Raw genomic sequence first — 21,111 nt, 5'->3', positions numbered from 1 at the left:
GCTATTGTTGATAGTCTGGCTATAAACATTGGGGTGCATGTGCCCCTTCAAATCAGCACTCTGTATCCTTTGGATAAATTCCTACTAGTGCAATTGCTTGGTTGTAGGGTAGTTCTAGTTTTAATTTTTTAAGGAACCTCCATAGTATTTTCCAGAATGGCTGTACCAGTTTGCTTTCCCACCAACAGTGCAAAAGTTTTCCACTTTCTTCACATCCTCACCAACATTTGTTGTTTCCTGAGTTGTTGATTTTAGCTACTCTGACTGGTGTGAGGTGGTATCTCATTGTGGTTTTGATCTGTATTTCCCTGATGATGAGTGATGTTGAGCATTTTTTCATGTGTCTGTTAGCCATCTGGATGTCTTCTTTGGAGAAATGTCTATTCATGTCTTTTGCCCATGTCTTCACTGGATTATTTGTTATTCAGCTGTAAAGTTTGGTTAAGTTCTTTATAGATTTTTGATACTAACCCTTTATCTGATATGTCATTGGCAAATATCTTTTCCCATTCCGTTGGTTGCCTTTTAGTTTTGTTGATTATTTTCTTTGCAGTGCAGAAGATTTTCATCTTGATGAGGTCTCAAGAGTTCATCTTTGCTTTTATTTCCCTTGCTGCGGCCAAGGTCAAAGAGGTTGCTGCCTATTTTCTCCTGTAGGATTTTGATAGTTTTCTGTCTCACATTTAGGTCTTTCATCCATTTTGTATATATTTTTGTGTATGTTGTAAGAAAGTTCAAACCCTCATTTCTTGTCTAGATTACTTCAGTGTGATCCTGGTTTTTTCCCTCTTGTCTCAACCTGTAAATTATCCTCATGCTAATTTATTTTCAAAGTGATCCTTTAGAAATGAAAACTGGATGCAGTAATTCTATTTAAAATCTTTGCTGATTTCCCTTTACCTCCATGTGTAGTTATATTCCTTTGCATGACATACAGTTTCTCCTTGTTTCTCAAAGCCTTCTTTTTTCTCTTGTCACCTTCCACTCTCTGACCTCCAGGATCTTTAGACAGTTTCTTCCTTTCTCTGGAATCTGGAAGCTATATAACCTTGCCTTTTGACTAGATAGTATCTCCTCATTTTTCCTGCTTTACTCTTTCTGTGAAGTCTTCTCATATGTCACATTATTTTATAATTATTTTTGCATTTGTTTCCCCTTATAGTTCCATGAGAAGAGGAACTATATTTTGTCTTTTGCCCTGAAAGTCCAGCAAGTTGGTTGTTTTGTTTTTCTTTTGCTACTGTGAGCATGGTAGGTTCTCAGTAACTTCACTGTTTAATTAATGATTTATTGACTCTTAATGAGTTTGGCTCTTCTTAGGCTTTATTTAAAATAATTTAAATTCAGTATCTGTCTCATTGGGAGTTCCATGGCATGAACCTTAGGAAGTTAAACTGAGGAGGTGTGTGTGTGTGTGTGTGTGTGTATTTGCACATGGGCTTTCTTTTGTGGACACTTTCAAACTTAAAAAAAAAATGGTATAATGAACTCCCATATACTCAACACTAAACTGCGGCTTTTGTCACCATTCTGTCAGTGTCTCTATTTGTCTCCAGTTTCCTTTACTCCTGCATTTTGCTTGTTTGTTTGTTTTTTTTCCTGGACAATTATAAAGCATATTTTGGGCATAATGTCATTGTATCTGTAAATAAGTAAGTATGCATCTCTAATAAGGACCTCTGAGTTTTTTGTTTTGTTTTTGCTTTTTTTTTTAATTACTGCCTTGTAAACCCTTGTGGCTTTAGTCATATCCAAGATGTTAGCTATAATTCCTTAATATTATCTAATAAGTTTTCTATATAAGTTTCCTTTTTATCGAAGATGTCTTTTTTTTTCTTTTTATGGTTGGCCAAGTCATGATCCAAACAAAATATATAAATTGTATTTAGTTATTATGTCTTTTAAGTCTTTATTCTAAAACTGTTCTGTGTCCATGCCCTTGATTTATTGGAAAAACTGGTTATTTGTCCTGGGTTGCATTGATTCACTATTTCACCAGGAGATATGAAATGGTGATTCTAGTTCTGCCATTCTTTGTGTATTTAACTGGAATTGTTTAATAAAGGAAAACCTAAAAAAGTTTCTTATAAGAATATCAGATTAAATGCTTGACTATTTAGATATTCTCAGAGTAGTGAATTGGTGCTCTAGTAATCTCCAAAAAGGGTGTTTTATTATTATTTCCATATAATAATTACCATAATATATACCATATATATATATGTATGTTTCAATCCAGTGAAGTCATTATTGCTTTTTTTTTTTTTTCAGTTTATTTATTTACTTGGAGAAAGAGAGAGAGAGTGAGAGAGAAAGTAAGCAGGAGAGGTAGAAAGAGCAGGAGAGAGAGAATCCCAAGTAGGAGATTCCCGAAACAGGGCTGGAACCCACAAACTATGAAATCATGATCTGAGCTGAAATCAAGAGTCAGACGCTAAACTGACTGAGCTACTCAGGTGCCCCAGTCATCTTGCTTTTGATACTCAAGATGTTCCTTTGACTGCTGAGTCCTTTTGACTTGTACTTATTCCTGTTTGATATATTTCTTTCTCATATAAGATGCTCCAGGCTCATTGTATACATTTTCTAGCTCAGACCTGGAATCCACCATCTTCAAAGAGTTGTTGTTTTTTTTTTTTTTTTATTAGGAATTGCTAGTTAGAAGCTGTAGCTTGGAAACTAGAAATATTCATTGTTTAGGGTTGTCATTATTTCTAGTCCTTTTGGGGGATAGCTGAGGAGAATAAGTATTTTGTTTTTTAAGTTTATTTATTTTGAGAGAAAGAGAGCACACAAGCAGGGGAGGGGTAGAGAGAGAAGGAGAGAGAGAATCTCAAGCAGGCTCCATGCTGTCAGCACAGAGCCTGATACTGGGCTCGATCTCACGAACCATGATATCATGACTTGAGCTGAAATCAAGAGCTGGATGCTTAACTGACTGAGCTACCCAGGTACCCCAGTATTTATTATTTTTTTAGAAGAGAAATTCATCCAGAACCTATATTAATATTTTTTCATATATTTTTCTTTTACCAAAAAGCTTGGTTACTAATAACATGAACAAAACTACTTACTTGTTTTATTGTACAATGTACATATAATAGTTATAAGATTAGTGCATACATATTGACATTTCATTTCAGTTAATTTTGTCCTTAGAATATATGCCACCAAGGTTTTACAATCAAAATAAATCAAAATAAATGCCTGGTTATGCCACTAACTTGATAGATTTGTTTTAGAATGTTTTAAATTGAGAGGTGGTTTTATCTTTTGCCTTAATTTTGTCTTTTCAATTATTACATGATTAATGTTCTTTTAAAGTTTGTGATTCCAATATATAACAAGGTATATTTATAGAAAGTGCTTATGTATGAATCCCCTTTGTTCTTTCTCCCCATGTGTTTGATCTTCACTATATAGCCACTAGTTCTGTGTAACTATTTAAATTTATATTAATTACAACTCAATAAAGCTAGAAACTTTTTTCCTTTCGTTTCTATCAACACTTCAGGTTTTCAAGTGCCCACTAGCCGTAGATGGCCAATGCCTACCACATTGGGTAGCACAGAGAGAGAACATTTCCATCATTGCAGAAAGTAGTATTTTATAGCACTGCCTTATAGCTAACACGTTTTGTTGGTTTTTGGTTTATCCTTCAACTGTTACATTAAAAAAGAATATATTTTATTCCCGTTCAGACTTAAGCAAAAGATAGTATGCTATAAACAATGTTTCTTTTAATTCTTTGTCTTTTAGATTACTATATAGAAGTATATAGAGCTCTTCCCTTACCCTTTTTAACAAATGCATAGTACAGTGGTGTATGGATGTGCTGGGGTTTATACATCCAGTCATCTACTGGTGGTCACTTGGGTTCTTTAAGTTTTTGTCATTATAAGTTATGCCTCAATTAATAGCTTGGCTTATATTTATTATATTTACCAGTATGCCTATGTATATATATATATTTTCGTTGCTGCATAACAAATCGCTACCAACTTGGCACATTAAAACTACCCATTTATGAGCTCATGGTTTTGCATGTCAGAAGTCTAGCACTGTGTGCCTGGGTTTTCTGCTGAGAGTATTATAAACCTGAAATCAAGGTGTTGGCCAGATTAAGTGCTCATCTGGAGGCCCTGGGAGAAAAATTCAATTCCAAATTAATTCTGGGGAGAGGGAAGTTTCTTAGGTTTTAGGACTGAAGTGTCTGGTTTCCTGCTGGCACTTGGAGCGCCAGGTATTGTTCCTGGAGCTTTGTACTGTGGCCCCCTTCCTATTTCAACTATGAACAACCTCCCTGGTGGGAAATTCCTCTCCTGCTTTGAGTCTCTTTGACTTTGTTTTCTGTGACCAGCCTGAGAAAATTCTTTGCTTGTAAATGGCTCCTGTGATAATATCAGGGCCACTCTGTTAATCTTTTTTTTTTTTTTTTTTTTTTTTTTTGAGAGAGAATGCATGAGCGGTAGAGGGAGAGAGAGAAAATCTTAAGCAGGCTTCACTGAGCCCAACTCAAGCCTTGATCTCACAACCCTGACCTGAGCTGAAATTGAGTTGGATGCTTAACTGACTGAGCCACCTAGGTGCCCTGATAATCTCCTATTTTAAAATCAATTAAGGACTTCTGCAAAAATCTCTTCACAGCAATACATGCGTTAGGTTTAAGAATCTTGGGGCCGTCTTAAATTCTGCCTATTTTAGTATCATTGGGCTAGATTTCTAGAAGTGGGATCATTGGGTTGAAAGGTAAGTTCATTTGTAATTTTGGTATGTATCACTAGATTTCCATCCATAGAGAATAATCCTCTGCTTTCCCATCAATGAGATACTGTAGTGACTGTTTTCTAGCAGCTTCATTAAGAAGTTTATATGATCAGACATTCAGATATTTGTCTGACAAGAGGAAAGTATTAGTATATGTTTTTCTCATGAACAGAACATTTTTTCATATGCTTAATGGCCATTGACTTCTTCTCATTGGTCTTTCAATTTGTTTTTACTATTTTCCTATTTGTGTTCTCTTTCTTAGTTTTAAGGAATTCATTATATTTTGGGGATGTTAGGCCTTAACTTCTCACGATTTCATATCAATTATCTACCAAAATTCTAGGCCCTACAAACAACTTTCAAGTTGTACTTTAGTAAATTAAAGGTCAATGACACAAAATACTCTTTCCCTCTAACACATACAATCTTTGATTGCTTTTCAGTTCCTGTCACTTAATTTGCAGTTAAATAAATGATGTATTAGGTGGGACCCCTTTGGTTATTGAGAAACTCAGTTTGAATTAGTTTTAGCAGAAGAGGAAATTTATTGACTCACAATTTTCCAGATCTAAACAATATCTGCAGCTTGTGTGGTTGCAAGGTGAGAGATAGCTGGGAAACAAAGATCCCAGTACAAGTGACAGGAGTAATCCATATTAGCTAATTATAGTTCCCTTAACATAACTGAGGAGTGTAAACAATGAATTAACTGAAGGAAGAACTTGCTAATTGTCGGAGCTGACTAAAGTGGGGTGGACTGCCTTGGGATTCTGTGAGTTCCTCATCCTGAGTTGTTCTTGGTGGAAGTAATGTAAATCGGATCCAAGGACCTTTGGATGGTTGTAGTACATGATCTTTCAGCTCTTTTTTCCATGATAAGAATATGTTTGCAGTACTTGGCATAATGCTTGGCACAGAGTAGATGTGCAGTATATGCTAAATAAAATACTTGTGGACTTCATTATGCCACAGTACAAAAAACAAAACAAAACACAGGGACAAGTAGAAATAGAACTTTGAATGTAGTCAGGTCCACATCTGTCTGTCTATGTCCACTTGCCCTGTTACCGCCCACTATCTTGGTTTTATTGAAAGCTGTACATAGTGTAGTGGTTAAAAGATTGCATTCTGAAGCCAGACTGCCTGGATTAGATTACCAGTTCTGCCTCTTATAAGCCATGTCACTTCAGACAAGATAAATTTTAGTTTTCTGTTAAAAGAGGGCAGTAAACATTCCTATCCCAAGGTTGTTGTGAGAATTAAATGAAATATAAAAGTTTAAATCACTGCTTGGCATATAAAAAAACGCTATGTAATTGTCTGCTGTAATTATCGTTAGTGCTTTCTTCTCCAGATGGTGTTCTCTGTTGGAGAGTACATGGGACTACCTGTCACTCTGTGCTGACATCTTCACCATCTCCCCTTGTCCTTGTTTCCTAAGGCTGCCATAACAAATTCCACACACTGTGTGGCTGAAAACAACAGAAATTTATTCTGTTACAGTTAGAGTCCAGGTGTTATAGGGCCACATTCCCTCCAAAGACTCCAGGGGGAGAATCCTTCTCTGCCTCTTCCAGCTTCTGGTTCCAGGCATTTCATGTCTTATTACCACATAACTCCAGTTTCTGCCTCCATCTTCACAGGGATTTCTCCTTTCTCTGCCTTAAATTTCCCTGTCTTTTTCTTACAGGGATGTTTTTAACAGTCTTAAGGCCTATTTGGGTTAATCTAGGATGATTTTAGAATTGTTAATTATTTCTGAAAACACTTTTTCCAAATAGGGAACAGTCATAAGTTATTCCTTGTTTTTCTACTCTTGGATTAGGATATGGATGTATCGTTTGTTGGAGTCACAGTTTAGCTCAGTATGACACCAAACAGGAGAGTGGCCTTTTCCTCTACCTCGCTGCTATAGATTGAATGTATACTCCCAAAATTTGTGTTTTGAAACTTAATCCCCAATGTGATATTTGGAAGTGGGCCTTTCGGAGGTGATTAGTGCCTTTAAAAAAAAAAAAAGACTCCAGGGAAATTGCTCATCCCTTCTGCCATGTGAGGGCAAAGTGAAAAGAGGACTGTGAACTAGAAAGTCGATCCTTGCCAGGAAAAAAAATCTTCTGGTGCCTTGATTTTTGGACTTCTCAGCATCCAGAACTATAAGAAGTAAAATTTCTGTTGTTTATAAACCACCCAGCCTATGGTACTCTGTTATAGTAGCCAGAATGTACTGAGACCTGTCTGATTTGAAAAATCCCAAGGAAGAACCTTACAGGTTGAGTTTTGTTGATGGATGTGCCTGGGCTAACCAGTCACAAGCCACTTCTAATGGTGCAGGTGCAGAAATACTGACATTTTGATCGACCTACCCCACACCTTTTTTTTTTAAATTTTATATAGAGAAAGCAGGGGAAGAGCAGAGGAGAGCAGAGAGAATCTTAAGCAGTCTCCATGCTCAGTGCAGAGCCAGATGCAGGGCTTGATCCCATAACCCTGGGATCATGACTGACTGAGCCACCCGGGTGCCCCCTCCTCTTCTTTCACTTATCTCTTTCTGAAGTAAAAAGGGTCAGATAACACAAACATGGCCATTGGGACACATGTAAACAGCGGGCAAACATGTATGTATTTATGTGAATGGATATTCCTTTGTTTTTCTACTCTTGGTCTCAGTTTGTCCTATTGAACTTATTCTCCAGCTGGACAGTATCCTTTAAAGAGTTTCAGACTTGTTTTCCTTTTTCTTTTTTTCTTTTTCTTCTTCTTTTTTTCTTCTTTGTGTGTGTGTGTGTGTGTGTGTGTGTGTGTGTGTGTGTGTGTGAGTGTGAGTATGAGAGAGAGAGAGAGAGAGTCCAAAGTGTTACTTGCATTGGCTCTTTGTTGGGAAGCTGCCGCTTGATTTAGAAAACTGATTGCCTTATTGACACACGTTGCAGAGCTTAGAAACTGAAGTTCTCCATAAGGCAGGCTTCTCAGGAGTTTAATTTTCTTCCCTAAGTGGTGATCCATCAATGTAATCCTCTTTAAAGAACAAATTATTTACCGTAACATTTGTTCTCTGAAAATGCATTATCGTTGATAGATCACTGCAATCTACTCTTCCATTAGCTTGCTGATAATACATTCTCTATCTCTTTTATTCTTAAAATATCTAGTACTTAAGATTTGAAACTACAACTTTATATAGAGTCCCGGAGTATCACTGGCTGTCAAAGTCTTAGTGAGCTTAGTGTTCAGATGATTGGACAAATTTCAGTCACCTATGCTAGTATCCTACTAATGAAGAGAAATCAATAGTAATCCTTCCAGAAGCTTCTATGCATAGAACAGACTGGCAGATTCTCTTCTCTTAGGTAAGAGAAAGCCAGTGATACGTAATTCTAAATTAATCTGTGAAGACTATAATAAAAACAGTGATAATCATTTCTTAAATTATTTTAAACAGTAAAAATATAGGAACACATAGCAAACAAGTTTCTCCATAGGTACACTACAGAGACTACTTAATAGTATCCAGGTGGCTGAGAAGTCAAGGAGAACTCCATGGCTCCATCACTGTAGCTAAACAAGACTGTCAGAGAAGAAATTAGGAAAAAGGAGAGAGTGGGCAAATTATTGAAAATCTGAATATGAAGCTGGGAATATGAATGAGTTACTTAGCTCATGTTCTGTCATGTTTGAAACCAGGAACGCCCAACTAAGAAGCAGACAAAATCACAGATTTTTAAGATAGTAATCTTTTTATTCTTGTTAGGCAGCTGATTTAATATTTGCTGATTGTAAACTCTTGTGCTAGTATTTACACATTTTTACTAGATATCTGTAGAATGGTAATAAATGCATTCCTGAGTGTTATGTATAAACCTTTACTGTACAAGTTGACACTAAATCCAGTTTTTACTCTGTTTCAATTAGTATTTTTCAAATGTTATTTTCAGAGATTCATTACTTCCTCATCCTTGCAAAGTCATTTCCATGCCTCTTATTTGATGTTAGGACATTTGCACTATCATCCACATAGACCTCAGTCAATATTGCATCACTTTACTCCCTAGCAAAACCTTCCTTTTATCTTACTGGTCGTGGAAATGTCTTCAGTTTGAACATACTGGAGGGTGGCAAGTTTCTTGGTCAGGAAAATGAACAATGAGAGAGACAAGTACTTATTTATGAATACATTTTTTTTAATGTTTTTTTTTTTAATTTATTTTTGTGAGAGAGACACAAAGCATGAGCATGGGAAGGGCAGAAAGAGAAGGAGACACAGAATCCGAAGCAGGCTCCAGGCTCTGAGCTGTCCGCACAAAGCCCGACACGGGGCTGAAACCCACGAACTGGGAGATCATGACCTGAGCCAAAGTCAGACACTTAACTGACTGAATCACCCAGGTGCCCCTATGAATACATTTCTTAGGCCTAAACCCAAAGATCTACACAAAGCAGAGCATTATAAAAAGAAAGACTTTTAGGGAGTGCTCAAAACTGTGCACATTGTAGGCTTACATTGTCAGTGCTTGAGATGGCGGGTGGCACCTGGCTCATCTGATTCTCTCAGCACTTGCATCGTGATTTTAAGCCTGTCTATACATCGTAACAACTTGGGAATCTTTTAAAAGGATATGAATGCCAGAATCTTAACTCCCAAGGATAGTGACTTGCTGGGGTAGAGCCTGGGCATTATTTATATATGTATATTTATATATAATTTTTTTTTTACAGTTCTCTAAGTGCTTCCAATGTTCAACGAGGGTTGGAAACCACTGATTTACACGTGGAGAGACTATCAACAAAATCTCAGATAGCTACTAGATAAAACTAGCAGCCCACTGTTCATGCTTCACATGAAATCTTGTAGATTTCATATTTGGTTTTCAGACTAGTTTACATTTTCAGCAGTGTAATCAGTATTTAGCTGGCTGCATAAGTTGCTCACAGATTAGCAGAATGGGGTATAAACTAGTGATTCTCCACTTTGGGTAAACATTAGATGACTCATTTCGAGAACTTTGACAGATCTTAATGTCTAGACACACCCAGACCAATTAATTCAGAATCTCTAGAGGTGAGACTTGGGCATTTAATAACTTTTTTTTTTTCTACCTAGGTGATCAAATGTAAAGCCAAGTTTGAGAACCAAAGATCTAAATAAATATTTGTTGATTTGTTTTTTTTTTTTAAATGACTTGTCCAGCATATTCTCACTCCAAGTGTTTCTTTTTCAGGATATTATAGATAGACTTATACTTTTGAATTCAGAAGCGAAGATTCGTTCTTTATTCAACTATGAACAGTCACACATCTTTGGTCTAAGGTAAGGTGCTAAATTTTACCTGAGATACATTTTCTTTTCTTCTTTTTTTTAAATTTGTTTTTATTTGGTGAAATAGAGAGTGCAAGCATGAGAGAGGGAGGGAGGGGCAGAGAGAGAAAGAGAGAAAGAATCCCAAGCAGGCTCTACACTGTCAGCACAGAGCCTGATGCGGGGCTTGATCACAAACAGATCTGAGCCAAAACTAAGGGTGGGACACTTAACTGACTGAGCCACCCTGACGCCCCTTGAGATATATTTTCTATCTTGCAGAACAGTCAAGCATATATTCTATATACTTCCAAAAAATATTTAAAATAAGCTAATTTTAAGGATGTCTAAAAGTAATTTGTAACGTCATAGATAAAATAAATACAGCTATTAGGTTTTTATATTATGGCTTTTGGCTATGTTTAGGTTCTGTGTTATTACCATGTCTTTTGTTCAATTTACGTTACAAACACCTCTTTAAAAAGAGGCATTTTGCAGACTTTTCAGTTTACTCAGGGGTCAACTGGGGCTTCCCTGGGATTGTATTTGATGGCATTCCTTCCATAATAGAGACTTGAAAAGAAGCTTGAAAATACATGATTTATCTTGAGGCTCAAATTTTGCTCCTTGATGTTAACCATTACTCCTTAACTTCAGTTTCCCGAGGTTTAAATCTTTCTGGTACACGTTTTGGTCATATATAGACCTTTAATTTGTTTTCCTATCTATAAATTGCCACTTTTAAAAACAGCTTTATTTAAGGCATTTTCTATTTTCAGAGGTTTGTGATTTTTTTTTCCCCTTTCTACTAGCAAAGTCACTTTTTTAGACAACAGGGAGGGATCAGTGAGAATGATCTACCTAAGAAATAAAGCAATTAGAATTTTCTAAAATTAGAATTTCTGATGGTAGTGTGTGTGTATATATATACATGTATATAATATAATACATACTCAAATTGTTTTTTTTTACCATTAATAGCTGTGCTTCATTTTTGGACTTTTTAGTTTAAAGAAGGTAGAAAAAACTGTAACTATTATAGTTCTTTGAATGGTGTGTCCTTCATCTCAAGATGTATTTTCACATTAAATTTTAACTTTTCATGTATAGTATCAGATATAACATATAGCAAGCAGTGATGAAGAATACTAAGAAAAATCTATTCAGTAGAACCTCCTTTTGCATTGCAGGTGTATTTCTGAGTTTTGTAATTATAGAATATAGATTCTGGCCTCTTGTTACTGATACAGTGAGTGAATGTTTTCTTTCCTGTTTTTTTTTTTTATGTATAAAGAATAGTATTTTTCTCTAGAGTTCTTGTTTAAAAACAAAATGATTTTTAAGTCCTGTAAAAAGCAATCCAAGAAGTAACATGCTCCTGGGAATAAAATGTTAATTTGCATAGTGTGTGTTTTCTTCAAATGGAGTACAATAACCAAATGGAGTCATTTTGTTCTACATGAGAAACTTTGTCATCGCATTGTTGATCGTGTACTAGAGTTTTGTAGCGTGGTGGTTAGGTTAGCAACATGGCCTCTGGAGTCAGACTGTCTGCTCTTTGCTAGTTGTGTGAGGTAGGATCTCAGTTACCCATCAGTAAAATGAAGGAAAATTATATTCTTTTCCTCAGAGAGTTATTACGATAATTACATAAGAAAAATTAAAAGGACTTACTACAGTTCTTGGCATGTAGCAAGCACTACAAAAATGTTAGTAGTGAATGTAGTAGCAGTAGTACTTCAAGTGTGTCCTTACTTGTGCTTGTTTTCTAGGAGTTTTGTGTTTTATTGGGAGGTTAATTTTGTCTTCATGTTTTCAGTAGCCCAGTAGTCTACATGCTGCCAAGTAATTTACTGTTTACAACATCAGCATTAAGACAAAGAAAATGACCAAATCACTTTTCTGAGGAAAATGTTGTATTTTATTTTTTGTGCTTGTTAACAGTTCTTCGACAATATATTTGTTTCATTGTATTTCAGAGTTCATCCTCCTTATATTTGGTTGTATTTTTTTGACATTTTTTTAATGTTTATTTTTGAGAGAGAGAGAGAGAGAGAGAGAGAACATGAGTGGGGGAGGGACAGAGTGAGAGAGGGGCACAGAATCCAAAGCAGACTCCAGGCTCTGAGCGTTCAGCACAGAGCCCTATGCGAGACTCAACTCACAAGCCATGATCATGACCTGAACCGACTGAGCTACCTAGGCGCCCCTATTTGGTTATATTTTTAAGTCCTACTTTTGAAGTTACATAATTTCTTCTACTAATTTCAGTTTAGCGTTGGTCAGTGTGATTCAATAGTGATAATTTAGATAATAGCTTTGTACTATATAAATCTCATGTTTCTGTGTGTTTTTTGGATTCTTACCTGTATCATTTTCTTTACTTTCTACGGTGATTTTGTTTCCAGTTGTACAACTTTATTGTACTATTCCCTTTAATAGATCATCTCATTAACATATTTGCCTTCTACCTTTAGCGTTGCTTGTTCCATTCATCTTTCCCCTCTGAAAAAGAGTAAGTTTCATACACTTTCTGTAGGTGTGCCACAGCACTTAGATGAGGCTAATATATGGCTTAGTGGCACATGGATTTTCACTTTTCAGTAGCATCACATTCAATGTAAATTTCTGAATTTTTATTTGCCAAGATCCTACAAATCTTATGTTTTAAATGACTACTATATGAGAAGGCTGCTCCTTTGATTAACCCTCCTCCTTTCTTTGTTTCCACTTCTAGCCTATCCTTTTCTAATTTTGGTATCTGGGTGCAGACATGCCTTCACATGCTTCATCTTATAATGAAACACACTCAAAAAGAAATTTCCCTTGACCTCACATCTGTGAAGTCACTGTCCTGTTTCTCTTTCTCTCACCATATAGCAAGACATCTGTGTAAACTGTCCCCACTTGATTACCTCTCTTTACTCCTCAGCCCACTTAGATTTGACATTGACTCTGTAACTCTGTCAGAATTGCACATCTTTCTCAAGTTGCTTGTAGCTTCTATGCTGATGAATGTAATGGATTTTTCTCTTTTGAATTATCTTATAACTATCAGCATTTGATATAGTGGACCATTTCTTTCTGTGTGTAAGTTCTCTTTGCTTCTGTGACACTCCTATGGCTGCTCTTTTTTCTCTTCTGCATTCTGTAAGCATCACTGAAATTTGCAATACTCAGGACTTTGTTGTGGGTGCAATTTTTCTTCTTTGTTCTGCCCCGAGTTCATCTACTTATATACAGTATCCACCTACCTATGTCGGTAGGTGCTCCACAATTTATAGGCCTAGTCTAAACCATTATTTGGAGCTATCAGACTCAAATATACAACTCTTTTAACATCTCAATTCATACATTTCTCAGATGTTAGTAACTTAACATTTCTAAGACTGAACTCTTGGGTCTCCTCCCACAAAAACAAACAAAACAAAATAAATCTCCTGTTTCCATCTCATTAAGTGGCCCACCCGTCTATTCAGTTGCTCACTCTTGAAAGTCATCTTCACTGTTTTCCTTTGCTTTTTCAAACAATGATTTATCTTTATTATAGAGAAATTAACTGATTCAGGAGACTAAATTATAATAAAGTGAAATTCTTCCTAACTCTGAAAGCAACATTATTTTTAAAAATTTTAATTCCAGTGGAGGTAACATATAGTATTATATTAGTTTCAGGTGTACAATATAGCGATTCAGCAATTCCATACATTACTCTGTTCATTCATACATTACTTTTAATCCTCCTGCAGCTATCTGAAAGTAGCATTGAGGAAAATTATTCTAGACATCTTTCTGTGCATGTACAGACAGAAGAATAGATATATGGAGATATCTTTTATAAAAATAGAATCATAATATAGTTTCCATTTTAAATTCTAACTGAATTTTATAGAAAAGAAAAACTAGTGAGACAGAAGAAATTGCTGAATTTCAAATAACTGATTTTTCACTCCAGGGGTTGTTATTTCCCCAGAGATTCCTCTGAGGTTAAGGAGAAGAGATGATGTAAAACTTTTCAAGTGGTTTGAACATTATATTTCACTTTTAGACAGTATTGATTGACTCTCGCCTATGAACTAGGAGGACAGTAATGCTCTCATTGGCCTCCCACCTCCCCTGTCTCCACCTGTTAGGAGGATGTTCTTCTCCTGCCATTTTCTAACCTGCCTTTCTGAGTCAGCGACCTTATTTTCTTCTCTACCCAGTAGGGAGAGGAAACTAACCTAGGTTTCTTGGTGTAGTGACATGAGATATGCAGTACTATTTTAATATGACTGCAGATTAATATTTATAATTAGTTAGTTTACTCTTCTCCACTTCATTTACTCAGTCAATATTTATTGAGTGCTTATTATGCTCTATGCTAGATGTAGGGGATGTAATGAGTAAATAAGATGTGGTGCTCATTCTTTTTAACTTTACCACCTAATGAGGAATCAGATATTGAGATAATTAAGCAAAATGTGAGGTAATTAATGCAGAAAAGAAACACATCCTTATAAAGCTCCCCACCTTCCCATTTTAAATATCTGGCAGTTCCAGACTCCTTTATGTGGCTTTCAGGGAGCTCCATAATGTATCTATACCTTTCCTATGTACATTATTTTCCAACTTTCCTCATAATGCTGAGTAGGTTAGACTTCTTATCTCCCTCAAGCCCAGTGTATTGGCTGTATACCTATTTTTCTGCGTCTTGAATATTGCTTTCATTTTTGTTGTCTTATAAAATTTTGACTCCTCCTTCAAGGCAGAGCTTGCTTTATGAATCATTTCCTCTATGGCTTCCTATAGTACACTTTCATCTTGTCTTTTTTCTGCACGTTCTTTGCCTTTATGGTAATTCTCACAAATTTATTTCTCCCCCTGACTAAAACTTAAACTTCCTGAGGGAATATTTTCTTTGACTTTCATGTCCACCACATAGGTAGGTACTTTTTGGTTATTTCATGACATTTATTTGCTAAATCTGTTTGGGGGGGGGTATTTAAGAAAGCTGTACATTTATTGAAAATTTTGGGTGCAAATTATTTTCTTGAACATTGTTTTTTATGTACAATTAAGGCACCTTGGAGTTCTTATCGTCTATAATTTATTTTTCCAGAGTTGAGGCTTAGTTGAGGTTATAATTGACATATATTAGTTTCAGGTTATAACATGCTTCGTTATTTGTATGTGTTGTGAAATGGTCACCACATAAGTCTCGTTAAAACTTATCGCCATACATAGTTATGGAATTATTTTTCTTGTGATTACAACTTTCAAGATTTACTCTTAGCAACTTTTAAGTATGCGGTTCTGTATTAACTGTAATCACCATGCTATACATTACATCTCCATGGCTTATTTTATAACTGAAAGTTTGTTTTTGACTCTCTTTATATATTTCCCCCCACTTCCCGCTCCCCACCTCTGGCAATTACCAGTTGGTTCTCTGTATTTGAGTTTGGTTGTTTTGGGATTCCACATGTAAGTGAGAACATACAGTATTTCTTTTCTCTGTCTGACTTATTTCACTTAGTGTAATTCCCTCAAATTTCATCCATGTTGTTGCAGATGGTAAGATTTCATTTTCTTATGACTAATATTCTATTGCATATATACTACATTTTCTTCAGCCATTTGTCCATTGGTAGCCCTTTAGGTTGTTTGCATATCTTGGCTATTGTACATAATCCTGCAATGAATATGGGGGTGCATAAATATAAAATTAGTGTTTTTGTTTTCAGATAAATACCCAGAAATGGAATTGTTAGATTATAAGGTAGTTCTATTTTAAAATTATCTAGGAACCTCCATACTGTTTTCCCAAGTAGTTGGACCTGTTTACATTCCCCCCAACAATTCAGCCATTCTGACAGGTGTCAGCCATTCTTAACCGTCTTGACTTAGAGGAATGTTATGCTCATGCCTAAAATATTTTATTTTATTATAAAAACTGTATCTCATGGAGAAAGAATTATATCATTCAGTGTCAATAGTTTTCTCTATATGAAACCCCAAGTTAAGTTTTAATTAGGCGATAGAATTGCACATTTTTAACAACTAAATCTTATATAGTAATTCTTCATTAAGTATACACATTAAAATTTAATATGGTTAAAGAGATGTTAATATAGTTCTCCTAAAACTTATTCCTCCTTTATTTGAAACTCTAATGTGGCCTATTGTTAGTTTTCTTTAAAAAAAGCAAAAGAAAAAAATAACCAAACTGAGAAATCTGTATTTATAGAACAGACTTTAAAATTTATCACTTGCTGTTTGTTATTTTACATTTATCCCCCGACAGTAAATTGTATACGCAGTACAACAGTTTTATGCATGATCATCTTCTATGACAAAAAAAATCTGACCTATAAGATGACATGAAGACAAAAAAAAATAGTTTTAAGTTTAGAACCAGTGTGGTTATTTTAACAGACATAGACAAGTGTTAATAGTCTATCACAACAAATCACAAAATTATTTATTCCCCGTGACCCAGATGCTAACTAGCTTTAAATCTGATTGACATTACTAATAAGTAATTTTAGAATTATCTCTTGCAATCTTTACTTAATATCATAAATTAGAATGTAATATGACTACAAAACGATCCACATTTTGGATTTTGTATACACATGTACTTGCACACATACAGTATTTAGTTTTAGGTTTATTTGAAGAAAACTGATAATCTATTAGAATTAAAGACCTCCATAATGGATTCAAATTCTTATTTAATCAAAGAATTCCCATTTGTATAGAATAACTAGAAAATAATGAAAACAAAACCATACTTGTTAGTCTTCCTCTTAGAGATAATTACCATTAACCTCTCATGCCAATATTTTTCATTTTTTAGCTGGATATGTTTTTTGTAAATAGCTTTATTGTTTTAATACAATAAAGCCTTTTTTACTTAATTTTAAATTATTTCATACCTTTAAATGTTCATATATGCACAATTTTAAAAGATTGAATAATCTAATACATCAATGAGTTCCAATTTTCTCTGTTTAGACATGTAGGTTATTTTTTAAAAATTATACGTTTTTATAAGTATCTCTATGCCCATAATTATCTTTACAACAAATCCTTCAAAATAGACTTGCTATGTTAAAGAGTAGGCACATATTCGAATCCTCTGTACTTCTATCTTCCCTCTTTTCATGACTCCTTTTACTTTATCTCTCTGTGCCATTTTATATTCCACCCACTAGCGACACTTTTTCCTATCATTTACTTGTTGATTCAGAAAATATTTATTGAATTCCTAGTGAGTGCTGTACTGCTATGAATGGTCTTTCTTGGGAATTCTGTAACTTTGTTCTCTTTTTATTTCTGGATTCCTTTTTGTCCTTTGTATTTGATGATTCTTTTTCCTCTTCCTCTAGTTACCTTTTCAGTTGGATTCTCTTCTAGTATGTCTTCAGTACTTTTACCTCTTTTTCCGTTCGGTGGCTTCAACAATCCGTTCTGTACTGACTATAGCCCTATATCTATGTATCAATCTTGAAGCTTTCCCTTCATGGTATATCCGATTTTATTGAACATTTGGCTCTGCATATCTGCAAGGTCAGCAAACTCGGTAAATCCAAAAACTATATTCTGAACTTTACAGAAGTCCAAACCAACCTCTAGCTTCAGGGGATCCCAGAGCATTTTCTGAAACAGATATGAATTTGGTACTCAGAGCGAGTGAGTAGGATCTCTACAGCCTCAGCTTACCTAGTTTTATTGGCAGACTGACTCTAACTCCCCCTTTCTCCTCTCCAGATATGGTTGTATACACATCAGAAACTTTAATCTCCAGATTTGGAGGTATGGTTGTGTGTATAATCCATGTCCCTTTCTTGGTTTTGATCAACAGGCAGGGAATTGGACATTACATTTCTGCTAGCTAGTTTTTATGTGCTGATCAGAAGGAGATCTTTTGTGTTGGATTTTTGTACTGTTTGTGCTTATCTTGACCAATGCATTTGATTACAGAGTTAATGACTTATGGAATTTATCATGATGCATACATGCAAGTATTCAGAATGTTGGTAGAAATGAAATGTGTTGATTGAATGTATTCAAGGAAGAAATAATAGGGAAAAAGTGGCAGGGTAGAGAGAAAAGGCTTATGACTTCAGGCATGAGGTAAACAAAGAACATGTTTCGAATTTCTTCAAGCAGAGATGGTAGCTAAGGCTAAACTTCACAGAACTATCTAGGTATGCTGGACAAGTGCTCACCTGCTCACATTTATGATATATTTGAAAGTAACTTACAAAGTATGTGGTAATTAAGAACAGAGAATTATTCGTGTGGTCAGATTTGATTTCGGTTATTAGCAGACACCTGGGGGATCTGCCATATTCAAGATAAATTCCAAAACAAGTGAAGGGATTAGTCCCAAATTTCAGATATTGCTTTATTCCTTCAAATAGTTCAAATAAACATTCACATTAAAGAAACACCAATTTTTCACTTCCAGAAATGGACTAAAATTCAGAGATGGCTGGATTTTTAAAATAAATTTTTATATCCCATGTATTAGAGACACATTCTTCTAAACTTATAAATATTATAATGTTACTTTTGGTATCACCTTGCTTCAAGTGCCACAATCTCTTTAAATTCTAAAAATCAGAAAAAAATTTAAAATTTTAAAAACTAAAATTTTTTTGTAACTTATTTTCCGTCTGCACCTAATCTTATCTGAAATTATGTGAGACTCTCTAGTCTTTATTTAGCCTGCCTAATTTGAGTATCAGTCTTTTGCTGAAAAAGTATTAATATGCTTGATTATGAAGTGTTATTCCAGATTCTGTGTATAATGTATTTTGTTGCTAAATCCATAAAAATTCTAGATTCTTGGCCCTAAGATTTATAGATAAGGAATTATAGACCTTTACATCATGAACTTGCAGTTTTCGAATCACATATGGGTAGGGGAAGGAGGTAGGGGTGAAGACAAAGAGAAATATATATTGTGTGTGATATTTCAAAATACAGTTTTGCAGGGATATAAAATGCCCATTTCTACACTAGATTGGGAGGCTTCTTTGCATCTGAGATGAAACAATGTATCTTGTTGATAGTTGGGCCTAAGATTCAGCTTCAGAGCTCTTAGCATCCTGGCTCACATAGGGTATAGTGGGCTATCCTCAGGTCAGGATTGACAAGGAACCTCACAGAAGGCTTACAGCAGGTTAGTGTGAGCTGATGCACATCATTCCTGACCACACTGATAACAAGAACAATCTGGCCAGAGACGAGTCTTTTTATTATAACTAGGTTATGCTAGTTATATTTATTAGTGAAGATTCACAGATATATTGATGTCTCTTGGACAGCATCTATACTTGATGCATCTGTGTATAGTGTTGTAGTGATAAATTGGATGTCTGTAAATTATTTGGCTTAATAGAATCAAACATGTTAACACTTTTTTTTACCAATGCATAAAAAGCCCTTAGTATGCTTATATTTTATAATGTGTATAAAATATATAACTATTATAAAACTTATAGGACCAATTAAAATTAATATTATCAATATGCATATAAGAATACATTGTTATCTATTGAATGCAGTGACCAATTCAATTTTTTTTTTTTAGCTTTTTAAGTTTATTTTGAGCAAGAAAATGAGAAATAGTACACACGTGCTAGCAGGGAAGAGGTAGAGAGGGAGGGAGGGAGGAAGAGAGGGAGAGAGAGAATATCCCAATATCTATACTGGCAGCACAGAGCCCAGTGTGGGGCTCAAACTCACAAACCATGAGATCATGACCTGAGCTGAAATCAAGAGTTGGACACTTAACTGACCAAGCCACTCACGTGCTCCAATTTGATTCTTAATGTTTAGCACAAAATCTTGCAAATCTTAGGAGTCTGGTGACCTGGTTGATAATCCTTGCTCTTAAATTCTGAGTATACTTTGTATACTTTGATTTTTTTTCTCCCTCCCTTCAGAAGATTCTAGTTTTGAGGTCCATAATGCAAGCTTTCTATTGTTAAGCCTGAATCCTTTGCCCAGGACGAATTTTGTTTCAGGTTTTTATGTAAGCAAGCTAAACTCATTTGTGTTGTCAAATTGGCATTTAAGTCTTTTTTTCATAACTTCTTTACCCACAACATTTTTCTGTATGAAAAAATTAAATCATAGGGACTTTCATTACATTAGAGATAAAATTTGATAAGGTAAAAAGATCTGAAAAAAAATAATTTAGAGGTTAGAACACAAATGTATTTGTATTTGTTTTTGTTTTATCTATTTGAACAAAAGGAAAGGGCTGAGTAAAGGTCCAGATTTTGTGTGGCTTAAAGTTTACTTTACCCTTCCAGCACAGAATCTGTATTTATCTTCTTTGGCAAAGCAGCTGAAGAAGATATTTGTTCATGGTCTATGTGACATCTACCAAATATTTTTAATTTATTTTTATTAAAGTAATAAAGATATATTGTTTAAAAAGCCAAATAGGATGGGAAATCATTTAAGAATGAAGAGTAATCCTCTGCCCATTCTTCTCTACACCCAAGTCCCTGTCTTCAGAGGCTGCCACCTTCAATTCCTTGAATTGGTATTTTTGGTATTCACCTCCAGATATTTTTTTAAAAAAATGTTTGTTTACTTATTTTGAGAGAGAATCCCAAGCAGGCTTTGTGGTGTCAGCGCGAGCCCAATGTGGAACTCGATCCCATGAACTGTGAGTCAAGTGTTGGACACTTAGCCAACTGAGCCACCCAGGTGCCCATCACCTCCAGATTTTTAAGTAACATATTTATATTATGTTTTGATTTTTAAATTTTAGATTTTATCTTGTCATTAGAGATTTTAGAAGCTTAGGATTTAGATGTCCTCTGCTTTCCCTCTCCCTGCTGTGTAGTTTTATCACAAACTTGATTAAGTCGCTATTAAAAGATGACATTTTTACATCTATATAAATATTTCTTTGCGAGCCAAGTAGTATACTATGACTATATTTCACTTTTCCTAGTATTTTATTTCTCCTGAAGTTAATAATTGCATGGTTTCATTTGCTTCATTTTTTACATATCTACTAATATATCCCTAGA

The 21,111-nt window shown here is 35.0% G+C and overlaps 1 protein-coding gene across 3 annotated transcripts in view; it reads left to right on the top strand.

Moving 5' to 3' along the window:
* TBC1D32 (TBC1 domain family member 32) overlaps window positions 1–21,111 on the top strand; it is a 202,462-nt gene that overhangs the window by 91,458 nt on the left and 89,893 nt on the right. For all 3 annotated transcript variants that reach the window (XM_047859835.1, XM_047859833.1, XM_047859834.1), the window contains one exon: window positions 9,990–10,078. In XM_047859835.1, coding sequence (XP_047715791.1) covers window positions 9,990–10,078 — 89 coding nt within the window. The remainder of the gene's footprint in view (window positions 1–9,989; window positions 10,079–21,111) is intronic.

Source organism: Prionailurus viverrinus, chromosome B2, assembly GCF_022837055.1.
Source record: "Prionailurus viverrinus isolate Anna chromosome B2, UM_Priviv_1.0, whole genome shotgun sequence".
Taxonomy (NCBI): Eukaryota; Metazoa; Chordata; class Mammalia; order Carnivora; family Felidae; genus Prionailurus; species Prionailurus viverrinus.
This window is presented reverse-complemented; position numbering and strand designations above follow the sequence as displayed.